The 16,773-nt window shown below is 55.0% G+C and overlaps 1 protein-coding gene across 5 annotated transcripts in view; it reads left to right on the top strand.

Moving 5' to 3' along the window:
- The window catches only part of cdk14 (cyclin dependent kinase 14), a 108,136-nt gene that overhangs the window by 24,302 nt on the left and 67,061 nt on the right, over window positions 1-16,773 (top strand). For 2 of the 5 annotated variants that reach the window (XM_030103538.1, XM_030103539.1), the window contains exon 3: window positions 16,108-16,353. In XM_030103538.1, the coding sequence (XP_029959398.1) occupies window positions 16,108-16,353 (246 nt within the window). Of the gene's footprint in view, window positions 1-3,163; window positions 3,188-7,075; window positions 7,256-16,107; window positions 16,354-16,773 lie in introns of those variants that run through there. The other 3 variants (XM_030103542.1, XM_030103541.1, XM_030103540.1) reach the window with 3 other exon arrangements.

The following is a 16,773-nucleotide window of genomic DNA, read 5'->3' as shown; positions in this document are numbered from 1 at the left end:
CCGACGAGGGGAAGGGCCGGACGCCAGTGGACAGCCCGCTCGCCGGCGGACAGCCCGCTCGCCGGCGGACAGCCCGCTCGCCAGGACGCCGAGAGCGGTCGGCCGGCGGCCGGCAGCGGATTACAGTCAAGTCGGCCCCAAGCCAAGTGGACTCCGACCAGCTCGGCCCCAGGCGTCTTCTGTCACGCTCTCACGCCACACGTTGAAAACTGAAAAAAAATTACCGGTAAATGTGTCTGGTGCGCTGCTGCTATGGAAGCGGGAGGAATCAACACCAGCCTGTCACAGACCTACCGGTACATTTTTTTCAGTTTTCAGTGTGTGGCGTGACATTAGACGCGTGGGGCCGAGTTGGTCGGGTCGACTGGGGGTCGACTGGTTACCGTGCCGAAAACAGACTGCCTGCCGAAAACAGACTGCCCCGACGGGGACGCGCATCGGTTAATGATAACATTGATTTTAACGTATTTTTTAGCGTTAGAGTAGCCTACAACTTTAGCTCAACCAGGATTCTCCATTGTTTATTCTATTCTTTTTTTTCTTTATTCCTACAGTACAGGACATACAGGGGACCAAATAAGAAAATATTGGAGTTTTGGGGAAGTTATGGATGAGATATGACTGTATTATTGTCTGTGAGTGTGAGTGTGTGTGTGTGTGTGATAAATGTAATTACATGTATCAGAAATAATAATAACTAATAACTAAGGATCGACCGATATGGCTTTTTTAGGGCCGATGCCGATTATTAGTACTTATGGAAACCAATAACTGATATGTCAAACCGATATTCATTTGCAGTAAAAATGAACATTTTGGCATCAAAATTTAGCTGTGGGCGGGACATTGTTCCACAGCCCAGAGCAGTGACTTCAGGAGAAGACAGATGTGATGTGCTGAGTGGAAAACACTTCTTCTACATTCATTGTACTCAGGCCTTTTGTTTTTGTCCAGTTTGTAATGTTGTGATTACTTTATTATTATTATTGTTATTATTATTATTACTATCTGATCTCTTTGATTTGTTGTCTTTAAAATCCCTCATGCTAGCTTGTGAACCGCTAGCGGTAGCTCGCTAGCTAGCGTTAGCATCAATGCTAGCAGCGTCTGTCCCTGCAGCTTGTTCGGGTTTCCGTGGCGACTGGTCTCTGGCAGACCCCGTACCCGGCTCAGCCTCCACCCAGCTGTAGTTCCAGTCTGAAAAGCGCCACTCGGCGCTCCGCCCTCTGTTAGCCGCCATCGCTAACAGAGGGCGCAACACCGGCTGTGGCTGTGGGGGTTTTTTTCAAATCAATGTTAACATTGCACCAGATAGCTTTCAGGAAACATTATCGCTCCAAAAATTACTATAGATAGGTGAAAAAAAAGAACCAGGAGGAGGAGGAAAATGATGTGTTCACGGTTATTGAGTTTCCTAAACGGTTATGATTTATTATCCGTGCGCACATTGACACGTGCAGACGTTGACACGCCTAGTGGAACCCTGTAAGACAGCAGCTTTCCTTCAGATCCACTGATGAACTGAGGTGAACTGTGACGGATTATTTCCTTGATGGGGGCGTCGTCTGACGGACGTCTCCTCCGTCCGGAGGCCTTCCTCCTCAGAGCGGGGTTGAGCTCGCTGTGGATCCTCCAGCTTTCCCTGCTGTACTGTTTGTCTCTGAGCGGAACGAGGGGCTGAAGCTGTATTATTGATTCCCGTCATGACGCCTGCTTCTCTGCTCTTCAACATCTGGTCCATCCAGGAACTCCTGCACACCCACTGCACTCAGCATCCCATAATGAGTCCTACAGACAGGTGTGACGCCTTCCTGCAGTCTGGAAAATCATCACAAAGCATGACAGCCAGTGAGAGGCTCTCCCCACTTTTTCTGTTGTCTGATTTAAAATTGACTGTACGATCAATATTCTTTAAGAAATGTTCAGCTCACAACGTCAGGAGACAAACGTGAGCCTGAGGAATGAGGAACTTTGGGAGTTTTCCCGTGAAAATCTGCACCACGTGTCCACTGCCTTCAGCTGCAGCTGGTTCATGTTTCCTGGTTCCATCTGCACCTGAAAATCAGAGCAGCAGCCAGAGTCCAGGTCTGCCTCCGTTCAGGCCCGACTGGGACTCGCTGCCCCCTGCTGGCCGGGCGGAGTGTTAACCCTCCTGTCAGCCTGTCAGGCTGCAGCCCAGTGACCAGGCCTCCTCCACCTGAGCCAGCACCCCCCACCGGAGGGTCCACACACACACACACACTCTGCTCAGGTGTGTGTGTGCTGGACAGGACCTCTGAGAGCTTCTTGGAATTCAGCTGCAGCTCTGTGTGGCTGAGAGGCGCCGTCCTGCTGATCTGCATGCCGATGCTCACCCCTGTGTTTCCGTCGCAGAGCGTCCAGAGCGGCGCAGTGTGTGAGGCGGCTGGTGTGTGAGGCGGCCGGTGTGTGAGGAGGCCGGTGTGTGAGGCGGCTGGTGTGTGAGGCGGCTGGTGTGTGAGGCGGCCGGTGTGTGAGGAGGCCGGTGTGTGAGGCGGCCGGTGTTGGCGGTGTGTGAGGCGGCCGGTGTGGTGAGAGCCGGTTGTGTTGAGGCGCTGGTGTGTGAGGCGGCGGGGTGTGAGGCGGCGGGGTGTGAGGAGGCCGGTATTTGTGAGGCGGCGCGTGTGTGAGGAGGCCGGTGTGTGAGGCGGTGGGTGTGTGAGGAGGCCGGGTGTGAGGCCTGAGCTCAGGGCTCCCCAGCCGGCGCGTTGGGTTGTGTTGTGCTCCTGTATTGATCTGCGGGGCGAGGCGGCGGCGGCGGCGGCGGCGGCGGCGGCGGCGGCGGTGGCGGCGGCGGTGGCGTGGGGCGTGCAGTGGAATGATAACGCCGAGTGACGGAGGGGAAACATGGACGCCCGCCTCCTTGTGGAGGGAAGCCAGAGGCGTCAGCGGCACGTTAAATCCTCACACACAGCGGCAGATGTTGCCGTCTGAGTTCAAGAGGAATTTAGGCCAGACAGGAGTGTGATGTCACGAACACACACCACACACAACACACACACACACACACACACACACACAGCGGTATAAACAGCCTGCGGCTCTCAGCAGCTGGACTCTTGGTGTCCGGGCCGTGCATGCCGTCATGGCGGGCGTTCAGAGGATGTGGTGCTTCGGCAGCGTTCTCCACGTCTGCCCCTGTCAGTCTGTCGGCGCGTTCCTCCAGGAGGTAGGTCCTGCTTCGCTCAGCGCTTTTTCCAGCCAGGCTTCATTACAGTGTCTGTGTCGTCTGCCGTCGGCCGGTCAGTAATCCGACCACGAGCGTCCGCCTCCGGGTTCAGGCCGTCGGCAGCGGGTCTTCCTCCTGTGGGCCGGCCGGGCTGCCCGTCCTGGAAGCTCAGCGCGAACCGTCCGTCCGGCTGTGAGGGTGATCTCATGCTCCAGAGACCATCCCTGCAGAAACACTACCTCCGCTCAGATCAAGTCAGACACAAACTTTTTAGTTCGGCCATCATGATCTTCCTCCGTCCCACTGAGATATTAGAGATGTGAGGGCAGAGAAATGTAACTCCTCAGGAGTCACGTCACAATACTTGATACATGATGTAAAGACGAGCACAGCGTCTGCTGAAGGCTGTTTCCAGACATCGAGAGACCGATTGATTCATTGACTGATTGATTCATCGACTGATTGATTCATTGACTGATTGATTCATCGACTGATTGATTCATCGACTGATTGATTCATCGACTGATTGATTCATCGACTGATTGATTCATCGACTGATTGATTACACGTCACAGTCCTGTCTGTCAGACCATTCCTGATCGCAGCTCAACGTGGTTCGTCACTGTGGACGGCGTCGAAGGGCTTCGGACTGCGGTGCATTGATTCCGTATCGTTTCACTCCAGCCGGTTTGCCTTCGTCGTCTGTTGTGAAAGGCGGTAAACACCGTCACCCTGCAGGCCGCCGCCGCCGCCGCCACAGACCTCAGAGGGCTCAGTACGTCAGTGAAGGTGCTATAAGGTGTAAAAGAGGTGTGTAAATGTACGCTCTGAGGTGTTTGAAGACGTGCGTGAGGAGGAGGGGGGGTCTCTGCTGGAGGGAGTGCTGCTGAGCAATGTAGGTCAGACACTCATCCAGGTTACAGATGTGGATCATCGGCCCCGTCATGTGACTCAGCTCTACAAATCCTATTATGATGCTGATGTGGGTCTGCGGCGGGAAGACAGCGGCCAGCTCCTCCCGTCATTCATTCATTCATTCATTCATTCAGTCAGTCAGCAGAGTGACTGGATAAACCTCATCTGGACAGCTGGAGGGGCGTGGTGGAGGCGGGTCACTGGAGGTCAGGGTTAGCGCTCCCCAGACCGCCTCAGGCAGCAGGACCCTGCAGAGCCACGGGCTGCAGACCAGGTAACCGCCGCCCTCTCCAGTGTGTGTTCACACGGTCTGGTCGCCCGTCAGTTGCTGTCTCTCGTTTTAAAAGGCTGAAGCTGAATGAGCCTGATGACAGAGTTATCATTCACCCTCTCACGTCTCTGCAGAACAGCCGTACCTGATAAAGCTTCAGCAGAGCCGCCTCTCCGTCCACAGCAGACACGGGCTGTCAAGGTCATCCTGCTCCTGGAGGGGGGAGTGGGGGGAGCGGGGGGTGGAGGGGGGTGGAGGGGGGAGCAGGGGGTGGAGGGGGGAGCAGGGGGAGCGGGGGGTGGAGGCAGAGGCAGGGGGGTGGAGGGGGAGCAGGGGGTGGAGGGGGGAGCGGGGGGTGGAGGGGGAGGTGGGGGAGCAGGGGGTGGAGGGGGAGCAGGGGGTGGAGGGGGGAGCAGGGGGGGGAGCGGGGGGGTGGAGGGGGAGCAGGGGGTGGAGGGGGGGAGCGGGGGGTGGAGGGGGAGGTGGGGGAGCAGGGGGTGGAGGGGGGAGGAGGGGGGAGCAGGGGAGCGGGGGGGTGGAGGCAGAGGCAGGGGGGTGGAGGGGGGAGCGGGGGGGAGCGGGGATGGAGGGGGGAGCGGGGGGTGGAGGGGGAGCAGGGGGTTGGAGGCAGAGGCGGGGGGCTCGGAGCGTGGCGGGGAAGCCTCTGTGTGACCAGTCCTCTTCACCGCGGTTCTCCTCCGTGTTCGGGGTTTTCTGTTCGGGTTCATCTTGTTCCAAAGGATGAATGCAGAGTGATGATTGGCTGAACACTGGGTGAGAACCAGAGGGAAACAAGCAGAGGCTGCCTATACTGAAGCACCAGTGTGTCAGGGGGATGGAAGGCTTTCATCAACATACGCAGGTTTGACTGTAGTTATGATAGAACTGTCAACACAACCAGACTTTTAGCTGTTTCAGCTTTTCGTTGCTGTTTCTACCAATTTCAGATTGAGAAATAATTAGTCCCAGAGGGGAGTTCCTTTAAGCATTGCTCCAAACAGAATAAGAAAAGAGACAGCAGTTGCTTCATGTTACTTTGTACCTTTCACAATAAATATAGAATAGAAAAGATTCTCAGTGTAGAAAATTACAGGTGTATAGACTCAGAACCCCCCCCCCCCCACTAAACATCCACATCTGGATTTTGGAGCTGGGGCGGGTCTGGGGACAACCTGATATAGACTTCGTGGAGGGGGTGTCGGTTTCTCCTTTGACTGACAGCGCACTTCAGCCAATCAGCGCTTCTAAACAATACGTCATCAAAATGCGTTAGCTTCTGTAAGGGTTAGCATTAGCGCTTTAGCTCTAGCTTCTCGGCACGCAACAACACGCCAAAACGTCTTTTGCTGTTAGAAACTCACCAGGCGCAGACTCTGGCTCTTGCTTGATGGCGTTTCGGCTGTAACTTTGCTTATTGCAGCTTTCAGACGACGGTTAAAGTTTATCTCCGTAATCTCCGCTACGCGCAGTGATGGCCTCACTTCTGGTTTAGCCACCGGAATTCGCCAAAAAAAATTTGAAGACAAAAAGCGGCAACGCTGATTGGCTCGGCCGTTTCACGGCCAAGTCGCATTCTCTTTCCATTGGCTCGTCTCCAGACCCTCCCCAGCTCCAAAATCCAAATGTGGATGACGAGTGGGCGGGGCCGGTTTACGAGGCTAGTGCAAAAGTAATGAAGATAATAAAGAACAAGAACGAGAAATAGTGCAAATCGCAGTAGGATTGATAATAGGAGCAAAAGACAGTGAAGTATGTACAACATGAATCTTAAAAATATAACAGGAAATATCTATTATATACAATATATACAATATATACAATACAATATGCAACATATAATCATGCAGTACGTTATATAATATATAAAATATGTTTTAGCAGAGTGAATGGATGATAAAGTGTCACTGAATTTCTTAAGGGGGGGGGGGTGCAGGATACTATAATGTCCAGAGTTACGGCACATATTCTACACAGTAATCTGACAGCGGTGGGGATGAGAGGCCTGTGGTAGCTCCTTCCTGCTCTGAGGGTCTCAGTCGCCTCTGAAGGAGCTGCTGAGCTGCTCTGGTCCGGTGCAGTGGCTGAGAGCTGCTGTCCATCATGATGATACTTGAATAACTGTCTCACTGTAGGCCTCAAATACAAACTGATCAAACTGATCATCAGTTATTATTATCTTGTTACTGTCAGTGTAATGCAGTGGCCTCATGTGTTTTCATAGTCTGTAATAGGTATAACTGTGGCAAAATGCTGTTATATGTGCGTTTTTACCCCCAAAAACCCAGTTTTTTTCAGCTGCCCACAGGAGGTGTCCCTTATTTCAGTCTCTGAGTGTTGGCAGCCCTGGGTGGTGGGTGGTGGTGGGACAGGGTGGGGGTGTGCTCCTGAGGAGGGGTCTCTGTGCCCTCCTGTCCTCCGTCGCCATCCCTCCAGCAGCCTGCTGCTGCTTCCCCTGCCTCTGCTGCTGTAGTCACTGCTTGCTTCCTTAAACTCAGCTGGGCTGTACCATCTGCCAGCAGAGGGGGGACTCTCGGGTGTGCAGGCAGCCTTGCGCCCCCCCCTCCCCCGTTGGTCGCGTGGCAGACGTCTGTGGTCCGTCAGGGTCCGTCTCCGGTCCCCCTCAGCCACGGACCCGCAGTCCTTCAGGGCCGGCGGGCCGACAGCGCCCCGCCGTCTCCGGTTTCAGCCCCCTCCCTCTGCTCGTAGTACACTCTCCTCATTTCCAGGTTGCAAACGGAGCCGGAGACAGGGAGGCGAGAGGGAGAGAGAGAGGGAGGGAGAGAGGGATGTTTTGAGCTGGTTTGCAGGGAGAGAAGGAAGGTGGCCTGAATGCGCTGTGTCTGCTCCTCAGAGGCGTCCAGGTGAGCTGTGGCTGCTGGAAGGTAAGACCGCCGGCCAGATCCAGCCCCGCACCCCCCACCCCCACCTCCCCGCGCCTGCCTCTATTTTCTCTGTGTGTGTGTGTGTGTGTGTGTGTGTGTGTGTGTGTGTGTGTGTGTGTGTGTGTGTGTGTGTGTGTGTGTGTGTGGATGAGCAGGAATAGTATTCTCAAGATGCGGCTTGCACGACTAACACTTTACGGGCGATCGTGTACAGATCAGTGTGTGTGTGTGTGTGTGTGTGTGTGTGTGTGTGTGTTGCAGGTTGTCATGCTTGCATGGCGTCCTGAAAGTGGAGGGTCCACCTGAGTGTGTCTCCATGTAGAGGATGTGACGAGTGACTCGGGATGGAAAGGGATGTGTGTGTGTGTGTGTGTGTGTGTGTGTGTGTGTGTGTGTGTGTGTGTGTGTGTCTGTGTGTGTGTGCTGAACCGCCAGCCCCTCCCTCCTGCCTTCCCTCTGCTAGCAGGGAGCTTCTCCATTGTGGCGAGCGGAGGTGCTGATGGGAGGGAAGCTCTGCCGCAGCGCCGTGCTGCCGCCTCCTGTACAGTCTGAGCCCCGCTCCTGATTCACCGTCCCCGAGGGGAGGAAGTGTGTGTGCCACGGGGAGGACAGGGAGAGGACAGAGACAGGCCGAGACAGTCTGTGGCAGGACCTCCTCCTGGAGAGCAGTCCGTCTGCAGCGCCTCCTGGAGGAGAGCAGTCCGTCTGCAGCGCCTCCTACTGGAGGAGAGCAGTCCGTCTGCAGCACCTCCTACTGAAGGAGAGCAGTCTGTCTGCAGCGCCTCCTACTGGAGGAGAGCAGTCCGTCTGCAGCGCCTCCTACTGGAGGAGAGCAGTCCGTCTGCAGCGCCTCCTGGAGGAGAGCAGTCCGTCTGCAGCGCCTCCTGGAGGAGAGCAGTCCGTCTGCAGCGCCTCCTGGAGGAGAGCAGTCCGTCTGCAGCGCCTCCTACTGGAGGAGAGCAGTCTGTCTGCAGGGCCTCCTACTGGAGGAGAGCAGTCCGTCTGCAGCGCCTCCTCCTGGAGGAGAGCAGTCTGTCTGCAGCGCCTCCTACTGGAGGAGAGCAGTCCGTCTGCAGCGCCTCCTACTGGAGGAGAGCAGTCTGTCTGCAGCGCCTCCTACTGGAGGAGAGCAGTCTGTCTGCAGGGCCTCCTACTGGAGGAGAGCAGTCTGTCTGCAGCGCCTCCTACTGGAGGAGAGCAGTCCGTCTGCAGCGCCTCCTACTGGAGGAGAGCAGTCTGTCTGCAGCGCCTCCTACTGGAGGAGAGCAGTCTGTCTGCAGGGCCTCCTACTGGAGGAGAGCAGTCCATCTGCAGCGCCTCCTACTGGAGAGCAGTCCATCTGCAGCGCCTCCTACTGGACAGCAGTCCGTCTGCAGCGCCTCCAGGAGGAGAGCAGTCCGTCTGCAGCGCCTCCTACTGGAGAGCAGTCCGTCTGCAGCGCCTCCTACTGGAGAGCAGTCCATCTGCAGCGCCTCCAGGAGGAGAGCAGTCCGTCTGCAGCGCCTCCTACTGGAGAGCAGTCCGTCTGCAGCGCCTCCTACTGGACAGCAGTCCGTCTGCAGCGCCTCCAGGAGGAGAGCAGTCCGTCTGCAGCGCCTCCTACTGGAGAGCAGTCCGTCTGCAGCGCCTCCTCCTGGAGAGCAGTCCGTCTGCAGGGCCTCCTACTGGAGGAGAGCAGTCCGTCTGCAGGGCCTCCTCCTGGAGGAGAGCAGTCCGTCTGCAGCGCCTCCTACTGGACAGCAGTCCGTCTGCAGCGCCTCCTACTGGACAGCAGTCCGTCTGCAGCGCCTCCTCCTGGAGGAGAGCAGTCCGTCTGCAGGGCCTCCTGGAGGAGAGCAGTCCGTCTGCAGCGCCTCCTACTGGAGGAGAGCAGTCCGTCTGCAGCGCCTCCTGGAGGAGAGCAGTCCGTCTGCAGCGCCTCCTACTGGAGGAGAGCAGTCTGTCTGCAGGGCCTCCTACTGGAGGAGAGCAGTCCGTCTGCAGCGCCTCCTCCTGGAGGAGAGCAGTCTGTCTGCAGCGCCTCCTACTGGAGGAGAGCAGTCCGTCTGCAGCGCCTCCTACTGGAGGAGAGCAGTCTGTCTGCAGCGCCTCCTACTGGAGGAGAGCAGTCTGTCTGCAGGGCCTCCTACTGGAGGAGAGCAGTCTGTCTGCAGCGCCTCCTACTGGAGGAGAGCAGTCCGTCTGCAGCGCCTCCTACTGGAGGAGAGCAGTCTGTCTGCAGCGCCTCCTACTGGAGGAGAGCAGTCTGTCTGCAGGGCCTCCTACTGGAGGAGAGCAGTCCATCTGCAGCGCCTCCTACTGGAGAGCAGTCCATCTGCAGCGCCTCCTACTGGACAGCGGTCCGTCTGCAGCGCCTCCAGGAGGAGAGCAGTCCGTCTGCAGCGCCTCCTACTGGAGAGCAGTCCGTCTGCAGCGCCTCCTACTGGACAGCAGTCCGTCTGCAGCGCCTCCTACTGGAGAGCAGTCCATCTGCAGCGCCTCCAGGAGGAGAGCAGTCCGTCTGCAGCGCCTCCTACTGGAGAGCAGTCCGTCTGCAGCGCCTCCTACTGGACAGCAGTCCGTCTGCAGCGCCTCCAGGAGGAGAGCAGTCCGTCTGCAGCGCCTCCTACTGGAGAGCAGTCCGTCTGCAGCGCCTCCTCCTGGAGAGCAGTCCGTCTGCAGCGCCTCCTACTGGAGGAGAGCAGTCCGTCTGCAGGGCCTCCTCCTGGAGGAGAGCAGTCCGTCTGCAGCGCCTCCTACTGGACAGCAGTCCGTCTGCAGCGCCTCCTACTGGACAGCAGTCCGTCTGCAGCGCCTCCTCCTGGAGGAGAGCAGTCCGTCTGCAGGGCCTCCTGGAGGAGAGCAGTCCGTCTGCAGCGCCTCCTACTGGAGGAGAGCAGTCCGTCTGCAGGGCCTCCTGGAGGAGAGCAGTCCGTCTGCAGCGCCTCCTACTGGACAGCAGTCCATCTGCAGGGCCTCCTCCTGGAGGAGAGCAGTCCGTCTGCAGCGCCTCCTACTGGACAGCAGTCCGTCTGCAGGGCCTCCTCCTGGAGAGCAGTCCGTCTGCAGCGCCTCCTACTGGAGGAGAGCAGTCCGTCTGCAGCGCCTCCTCCTGGAGGAGAGCAGTCCGTCTGCAGCGCCTCCTACTGGAGGAGAGCAGTCCGTCTGCAGCGCCTCCTACTGGAGGAGAGCAGTCCGTCTGCAGCGCCTCCTACTGGAGGAGAGCAGTCCGTCTGCAGCGCCTCCTGGAGGAGAGCAGTCCGTCTGCAGCGCCTCCTACTGGAGGAGAGCAGTCCGTCTGCAGGGCCTCCTGGGTGGAAGGCAGAGGTTCCTGTAACGTGTCTTCCTGGTGACGGATCCTCCACCAGCCTCCTCAGCTGGGATTCTCTCCAGGAACCTCGGTCCTCTGGTGAAGTGGAGTGTTTCTGTTGTTGGGAGTTGAAGTTGGTTGGAATGTTTTTGGCACTAAGTGGATTGACTCAGTGTGAGCTCTCACCCTGGCCAGAGGCCTGGTAAAGATCCAGCCTCAGCTGCATCAGAGGCCTTCGTCTTCACCCATCACCAGCATCTTCTGCCCCGCTTCCTGCAGCTCAGGGCTGGCGGAGCAGATCCCATCCAACAAAGGCAGCAGGTCTGAAGATGCTGCAGGCCTCGTGCAGTGCTGTATGTACCCGAGGTCTGCAGTATGAAGCTGGTTAGTGTCTTCATGAGGGGACTTCAGGGTCAACCCTTTTTTTCCATGTCATGACTCTGGTTCTCTTCTAACCAGGAAGTCACCACAATAACTTCCTCTAAAGAGCGAACCAGCTAACGAAAGGAAGAACACTGAGGAAGTTCTGCTCTGAACTAAAATCTGAAGGACAGCTGGATTAAAGAGAAACTGATCCACTGTGTTGATATCATCCCGTCAGATAATACGTTATAATTAGCAGCGTTCTCTCCTGCTGCTGCAGGAACAGCGTTGCTTCAGTCCTGGATGATGTTTGAAAGCTTCATGTTTCACTGATCAACATGGGAAAACCCTGACTGGAACACCGGTTCGTATCCAGCTGATTGATCCAGACGGCGGTGCCACGTCCCTGGATGTTAACCCAGCCTGGCGGCGTCATCCTCTGTTTGCTCTGCAGGTGTTTCCAGGTCCGGCCGTGCTGGTTCTGGCTGGAGTGGGTCGGCCGGTGGTCAGAGAGCTGTCTGGCCGGCAGGGTCAGCTTGGAAGTGACGTGGAGCTGGGTGCTTATTCTAACGAGGTCCCGGGATCCTTTAAACCACTCGGCAGCGCTGACGCTCGCGCTTTGAGACGCAAAACAAACGTCTCTGCTACTTCATGTCGCAGCGGGACGGGCGTCAAACATGAGGCCAGTGGACCAAAACTGGTCCACTGGAGGATCCAGCACAGTCTGCAGGGAGAAGCAGAGTTTCCCGGTTTTTGCTCCTTCGCTGTGGATTGCTTGCCCCGCTGAGATCGGTATACAAAGCAGTGACGCAGGTCAAAGGTCAGCGTTGTAGCGGTGGCGGTAGCTAGCTTACTCCTTCATAGCATCAGCAGCGAGGTGGCCATGTGTGGCTGTATTAGTGAGAAATAGTGTGGGACGGCCTTTACCCTCATTAGTCATGATAGAAACCCGGTTCACAGGATTTCACACCTTCAAGCAGATTTGCAGAGTAAAATAAATGTAAGTCGTAGTTTTGGACGTTTCACCGTGTCCTCTGACACAGTGAAACGTCCACGGTGTCCTCTGAGACGCTGATATTGAAGTTGTAGCTGTCCTCTTGAGAATCACTCAACTTCGTGAAAGGATTTAAATTAATTGCTCCTCTCAATGTGCTCCAGTCTTTTCACACAGAAAGCACAGTGAAGGAGACGTCATTTAAACGCTGCCGGGTGTCCAGCTCGTCCGTCCCCGTTGACATGACAGTGGACCATGTGGCCTCTGATCTGGGATCAGCTGGAGCCCTCTGCTCTGCTCTGTTTGGTCCGTGTAAAGCCCTGCAGAGCTGCTGGTACCTGTCCGAGGGCCGCAGAGTCCGCCAGGACAGGAGGGGACAGAGAGACAGGACAGACGGACGAGACCTGCACTGAGGCTCCTATTCACATGGAAAGAGAGTCACCGTCATTAACATGGAGTGCTTCCACAGTGAAGGCGTTGAAGTGGCCCTCGTGCTGATGGTTCTGTGTGAAGGACCAATCAGACCTGAACTCCACTCACTGGTCATTATGCTGGTTGTAAATTCATTGATGTGACAGATCGCCCAAAGACGTTCAGAGTTGTCCTCAGAGACAGCAGAGACGTCTTCAGAGACGTCCTCAAGAGGAAGTCTCAGAGGCGTTCGTAGTTCTCACATTACAGCAGGTTTGATAAGAAATCTCTGGGTTAAAGACAAAGTGGAAGCAGCTGTTTCTGTAATCGATGCTTTTGAGACTCTGCTGATAGTGTGACGTTAAATCCAGAATGTCTGCGTACCATATCTATCTATGAACCGTGTTTGACTCATTTGTCAGCGTGGAAACATCAGATCCACTTTCTGAAACATTTAAACTCTATTTTAGACTTTTTATCAGTCTTTTACCTTCTTTCACTGAAGGTATTTGAACATGAATAACTTTTTAAGAAGTTTTTTATCTGCCACAGTCTAGATTTATCTTTAACAGTGTTGTTAACATGTCCTCCGGTAAAGAGACGGATGTCCCCAGTGGGACAGGCTGCTGGTCCAAAGCCTTCGCCTTCAGGACAGCAGGACAGAGCTGCCTTCACGGCCGTCGGGGTTGAGGGTCGCCTTCACGTCAGGGTGGGGGTTCGCTGTGAGGTTGGAGGGTCTCAGATGGTTTCAGCTGGTAGCAGGTTGTTAATGCTCACAAACTGAAATGTCTTCCACATATGGTATTGTGTACAAGAACAAAAATATAAATAGCTGACTGTGCAGACTGCCTGAGCTGATATGAAGAGCAGCTCCGGAGCAGAGACTGGAGGGAAAAAGAAACTTTCACTTAATACTTCAGGATGAAAACAGCATCAAATCTGTCTTTATTGGTTGGAAGAACATTTTGATGCGTCCTCAAAGTGATGCTTGTCTTCAGGGAGACAGGAGGAGATGGTTTCCGTGGAGGGCGAGGGTGGAGGCTGGCTGGGAGAGCAGTCAGACGGGTGGAGGCTGAGGGGAGTTGACCACGTCATGGTCCCTCTCCTGACGCCGGGAGTGCTGGGAAGCCAGCCAAATGGACATTTATACGTCTGCACTGTCCCACGGCATGCCAATGAGAAGCAGTGGCCTTCAGTACTGATCACTCAGTGGGCGTAGCTCGTCCTCCACCCACAGCCTCCAGGAAACCACCACAAAGTCAAACTTGCCCAACAGGATTTATTTAACAGCACAATCAAAAAGTTGCCATTTTGCCAGTATGCAGATGATGCTGTACTGATGGAGACGGCGTGTCGTCTTTGCTGGAGAAGAGCTGTTAGACACAGTGTTAGCTTGCTCCAGTAACTCCTCTGTAGGGTCAGTCTGAGCAGGATGTTTGTTCCTTAAACGCTCCTTTTCCACCCCTGCCTGCTCAGCATCTCCTGACCCAGCCTGTCAGAAAGTTTCCCTGTTTGATTCTGAACGTTGCTGCTGTTGCTGTGACACTGCCCGAGCAGCTCCGGCCTCGGGTGTCGCCCTGATGGTGGCTTTTCCTCTGCAGGTGTGTGGTGCTGACGGCGGTCCAGCCTGGCCTGCTCTCCAGGCTGTTTCCCCGTTGCTCGTCAGGCTGCCTAAAGTGTCTCCTGCTGGTTGATAATCACAGCACCGTGCTTAGATGTGGCTAAACCACAACTTTCCTGAGTTAAAAGATGGAACATTCTTGAAGAACTCAAAGGTTTGCAATTTTGATAGCGGGGATGTCTCGAAGACACTTATTGGCCCCAAATACCGATTCCATTCTTCAGATTTGAGTTTTGGCTGGTCCCAATACTTTCCTCATCCAATTCTTTCATTAGGTTAGCTACTTTACTGCTAACAGGCTAGCCTCTGGACTAGTACCAGGTAATCTGCTGGACTGGTAACAGGCTAGCCTCTGGACTAGTACCAGGTGAGCTACTGGACTGCTAACAGGCTAGCCTCTGGACTAGTGCCAGGTGAGCTGACGTTGCTCACAGGGCTCAGTGGACGGCAGCTGATGTGAAAACGACTGGTGAGGTGATTGGCTGGATTTTCTGATACCTAACCAATTAACCAATCCAGCCAAACTGCAGCGAAGATTCTTCAACGGCAGAGTTTCAGAAAGTTCCCCAACCTAAAAACTCTCCGTGTCGATAACGATTAATGAGGTATTTGTGCTGCAGCGGGCCTGACTCGTCCTCACAGCTGTAAAAACACTCATAGCTTCTGTTTGGTCCTGTTGTCCTCAGGCCCTGCAGACTCTGGAGCACCGGGACGGTTTACAGCCTATGGAAATGTGCTGCAGGTTTCTGTGTTTCGGTTGTATAGAGTGAATGGAGTGTGAAGCTGAGGACTGATGTAATTATTCTACACTTTCAGTGTTTCTGGAAGAGTCGGCACTCGGTCAGAAGAGGCTTTCAGATTCTTTAATCACATTGAAGTAAAAGACATTTTCTGTTGATTTACCAAACCTGAGAGGAGCAGATGAGCTTATATTTTATACATCCCGCGTCTCCATATGAGACCTGAGAGGCTGAGTGACAGGAATGTTTCCTCCTGAACCGTCTGACGGTGGAGTGTGTGTTCGTGCGCTGGTTGTGTGAAGTCGTATTGACAGCGGCGTTGTTGCTGGTGTGCCGCTCCTGACGGCGGCTGCTGTCACCGAGACGCCGTGGAGAATCATGGGAGTTGTTTGATGACAGCAGACGGCCTCATTAGCAGGTGGAGGATTCCAGACCTCCTCCTTCCTGCTGCCTGGCCTGCCTCACGCTCGGCTTCCCTCAAATGTTGTTTCTCTGAATTATTTTTACTTTTCCCGTCTGAAATGGTTTAATCATGATTTGAGAGGTTTAATGGCAAACTGACGTGGTCTCAGAACCTTTCTCCAGTCTTCCTACTCATCTGATGGGAAGATCAAAATGAGAGAAGGTCACTTGAAGGTCACCTGGGCAGGTCAGAGTGCAGTTTAGAGTCATCCTGACATATCTGCTAAAAGCCTGAGTGTTGAATTGTGGGGACAGCGGTGGAAAACAGGAGATTGCTTTTTGAATCCCACAGCTGATATGTAGCCCCGTGGGTCCCTGAGCGTGACCCTTGACCCCCATAGAGCTGTGGCAGCACCACTGCATCTTAGAGAGAGAACTGGTAAAAAAGGAATTTTTCCCCTTGAGATCAATCAGGTTTGTGTTGGTGGAAAACATTGTGAGGATCTCTGCTGCTTTGCTCTCTAAATGAAGTCTCAGTGCGTGCGCATGTGCACGTGCACATGCACATGCGTGTGTGTTTAATACATTGGAAGCTGAGATGTGATTAAAATCAAACCATTTTCTTTTCCACCCGAGGTTAAAGCCGCGGCCACTGAGGACTGGAGCGACTTGAAACGGGGAGCTGTGTTTTCTGTCCAGCAGGGGAAACGCTGCAGATGCAGGGCCGCTGTGTGTGTGTGTGTGTGTGTGTGTGTGTGTGTGTGTGTGTGTCCCAGCTCAGAGCGGCCTGCGGTTCAGATGAACACTGAAACCTGGCGAGCTGCGGAGCTGCAACCCGACTCCGCCGGTGTATTAGAGTAATTAGAAGTTCTTCCTGCAGGGGAGGCTGGCCTAAATATTTAATCTGACCAGAGCTGTGGCAAAACATGTCATGCTGCCTGGCCCCTTTGTGCCCAGTGTGTGTGTGTGTGTGTGTGTGTGCGTGCTTTTATGTGAACGCTGACATTCTCGCTCTCGTCCTGTGATTGGCAGATATGTGTCACAAAGATGTCCACACGCAGCTGCCAGGGATCGGACTCGGTCATCAAGCCCCTGGACACCATCCCTGAGGACAGGAAGGTGCGGGTGCAGCGCACGCAGAGCGGCTTCGACCCCTTCGAGAAGCCCACCAGCCAGGTGAAGAGGGTCCACTCCGAGAACAATGCCTGCATCAACGCCAAGAGCTCGTCGTCCGGCAAGGAGTCGCCCAAACTGCGGCGCCACTCCAGCCCCAGCTCGGTGAGTTTCCTGTGTTGAGCGGCAGCAGGCCGCGGGCCGTCTGCGCTGCTCGCCGAGCGCCGGGCGAGCCGTCGCTCCTGTTGGCGTAACACTGGGTGAGAAAGCAGTCAACATTGGTGCCATTATTGCCATGGAAACACAGCTTGTGCAGCGCTTCCACTCTTCATTAGCCACTTTTTTTAAGAGCGTGCTACAGCAGCTCGTGATTCGAGTGTCTGCAGAACTGGGTGGAGGAGACGGTCGGTCGGAGAAGCCCAGATTCATCCTGAAGAATCTGCTCTTATGTCTGTTCAGCGCTGACCTGATCCAGGTGAAGATGGAGCAGAATTCAGACCACAGATGAGAAGCAGAGCCGTCAAGTCAGACAGCAGAACAAACCAAAATACTCTCCAGAACCCGTCAAGCTTTCACATTTCAGCA

Source organism: Salarias fasciatus, chromosome 11, assembly GCF_902148845.1.
Source record: "Salarias fasciatus chromosome 11, fSalaFa1.1, whole genome shotgun sequence".
In the NCBI taxonomy this organism is placed as follows: domain Eukaryota; kingdom Metazoa; phylum Chordata; class Actinopteri; order Blenniiformes; family Blenniidae; genus Salarias; species Salarias fasciatus.
Note: the sequence above shows the minus strand (reverse complement) of the source record. Positions and strands in the feature narration are given on the sequence as shown.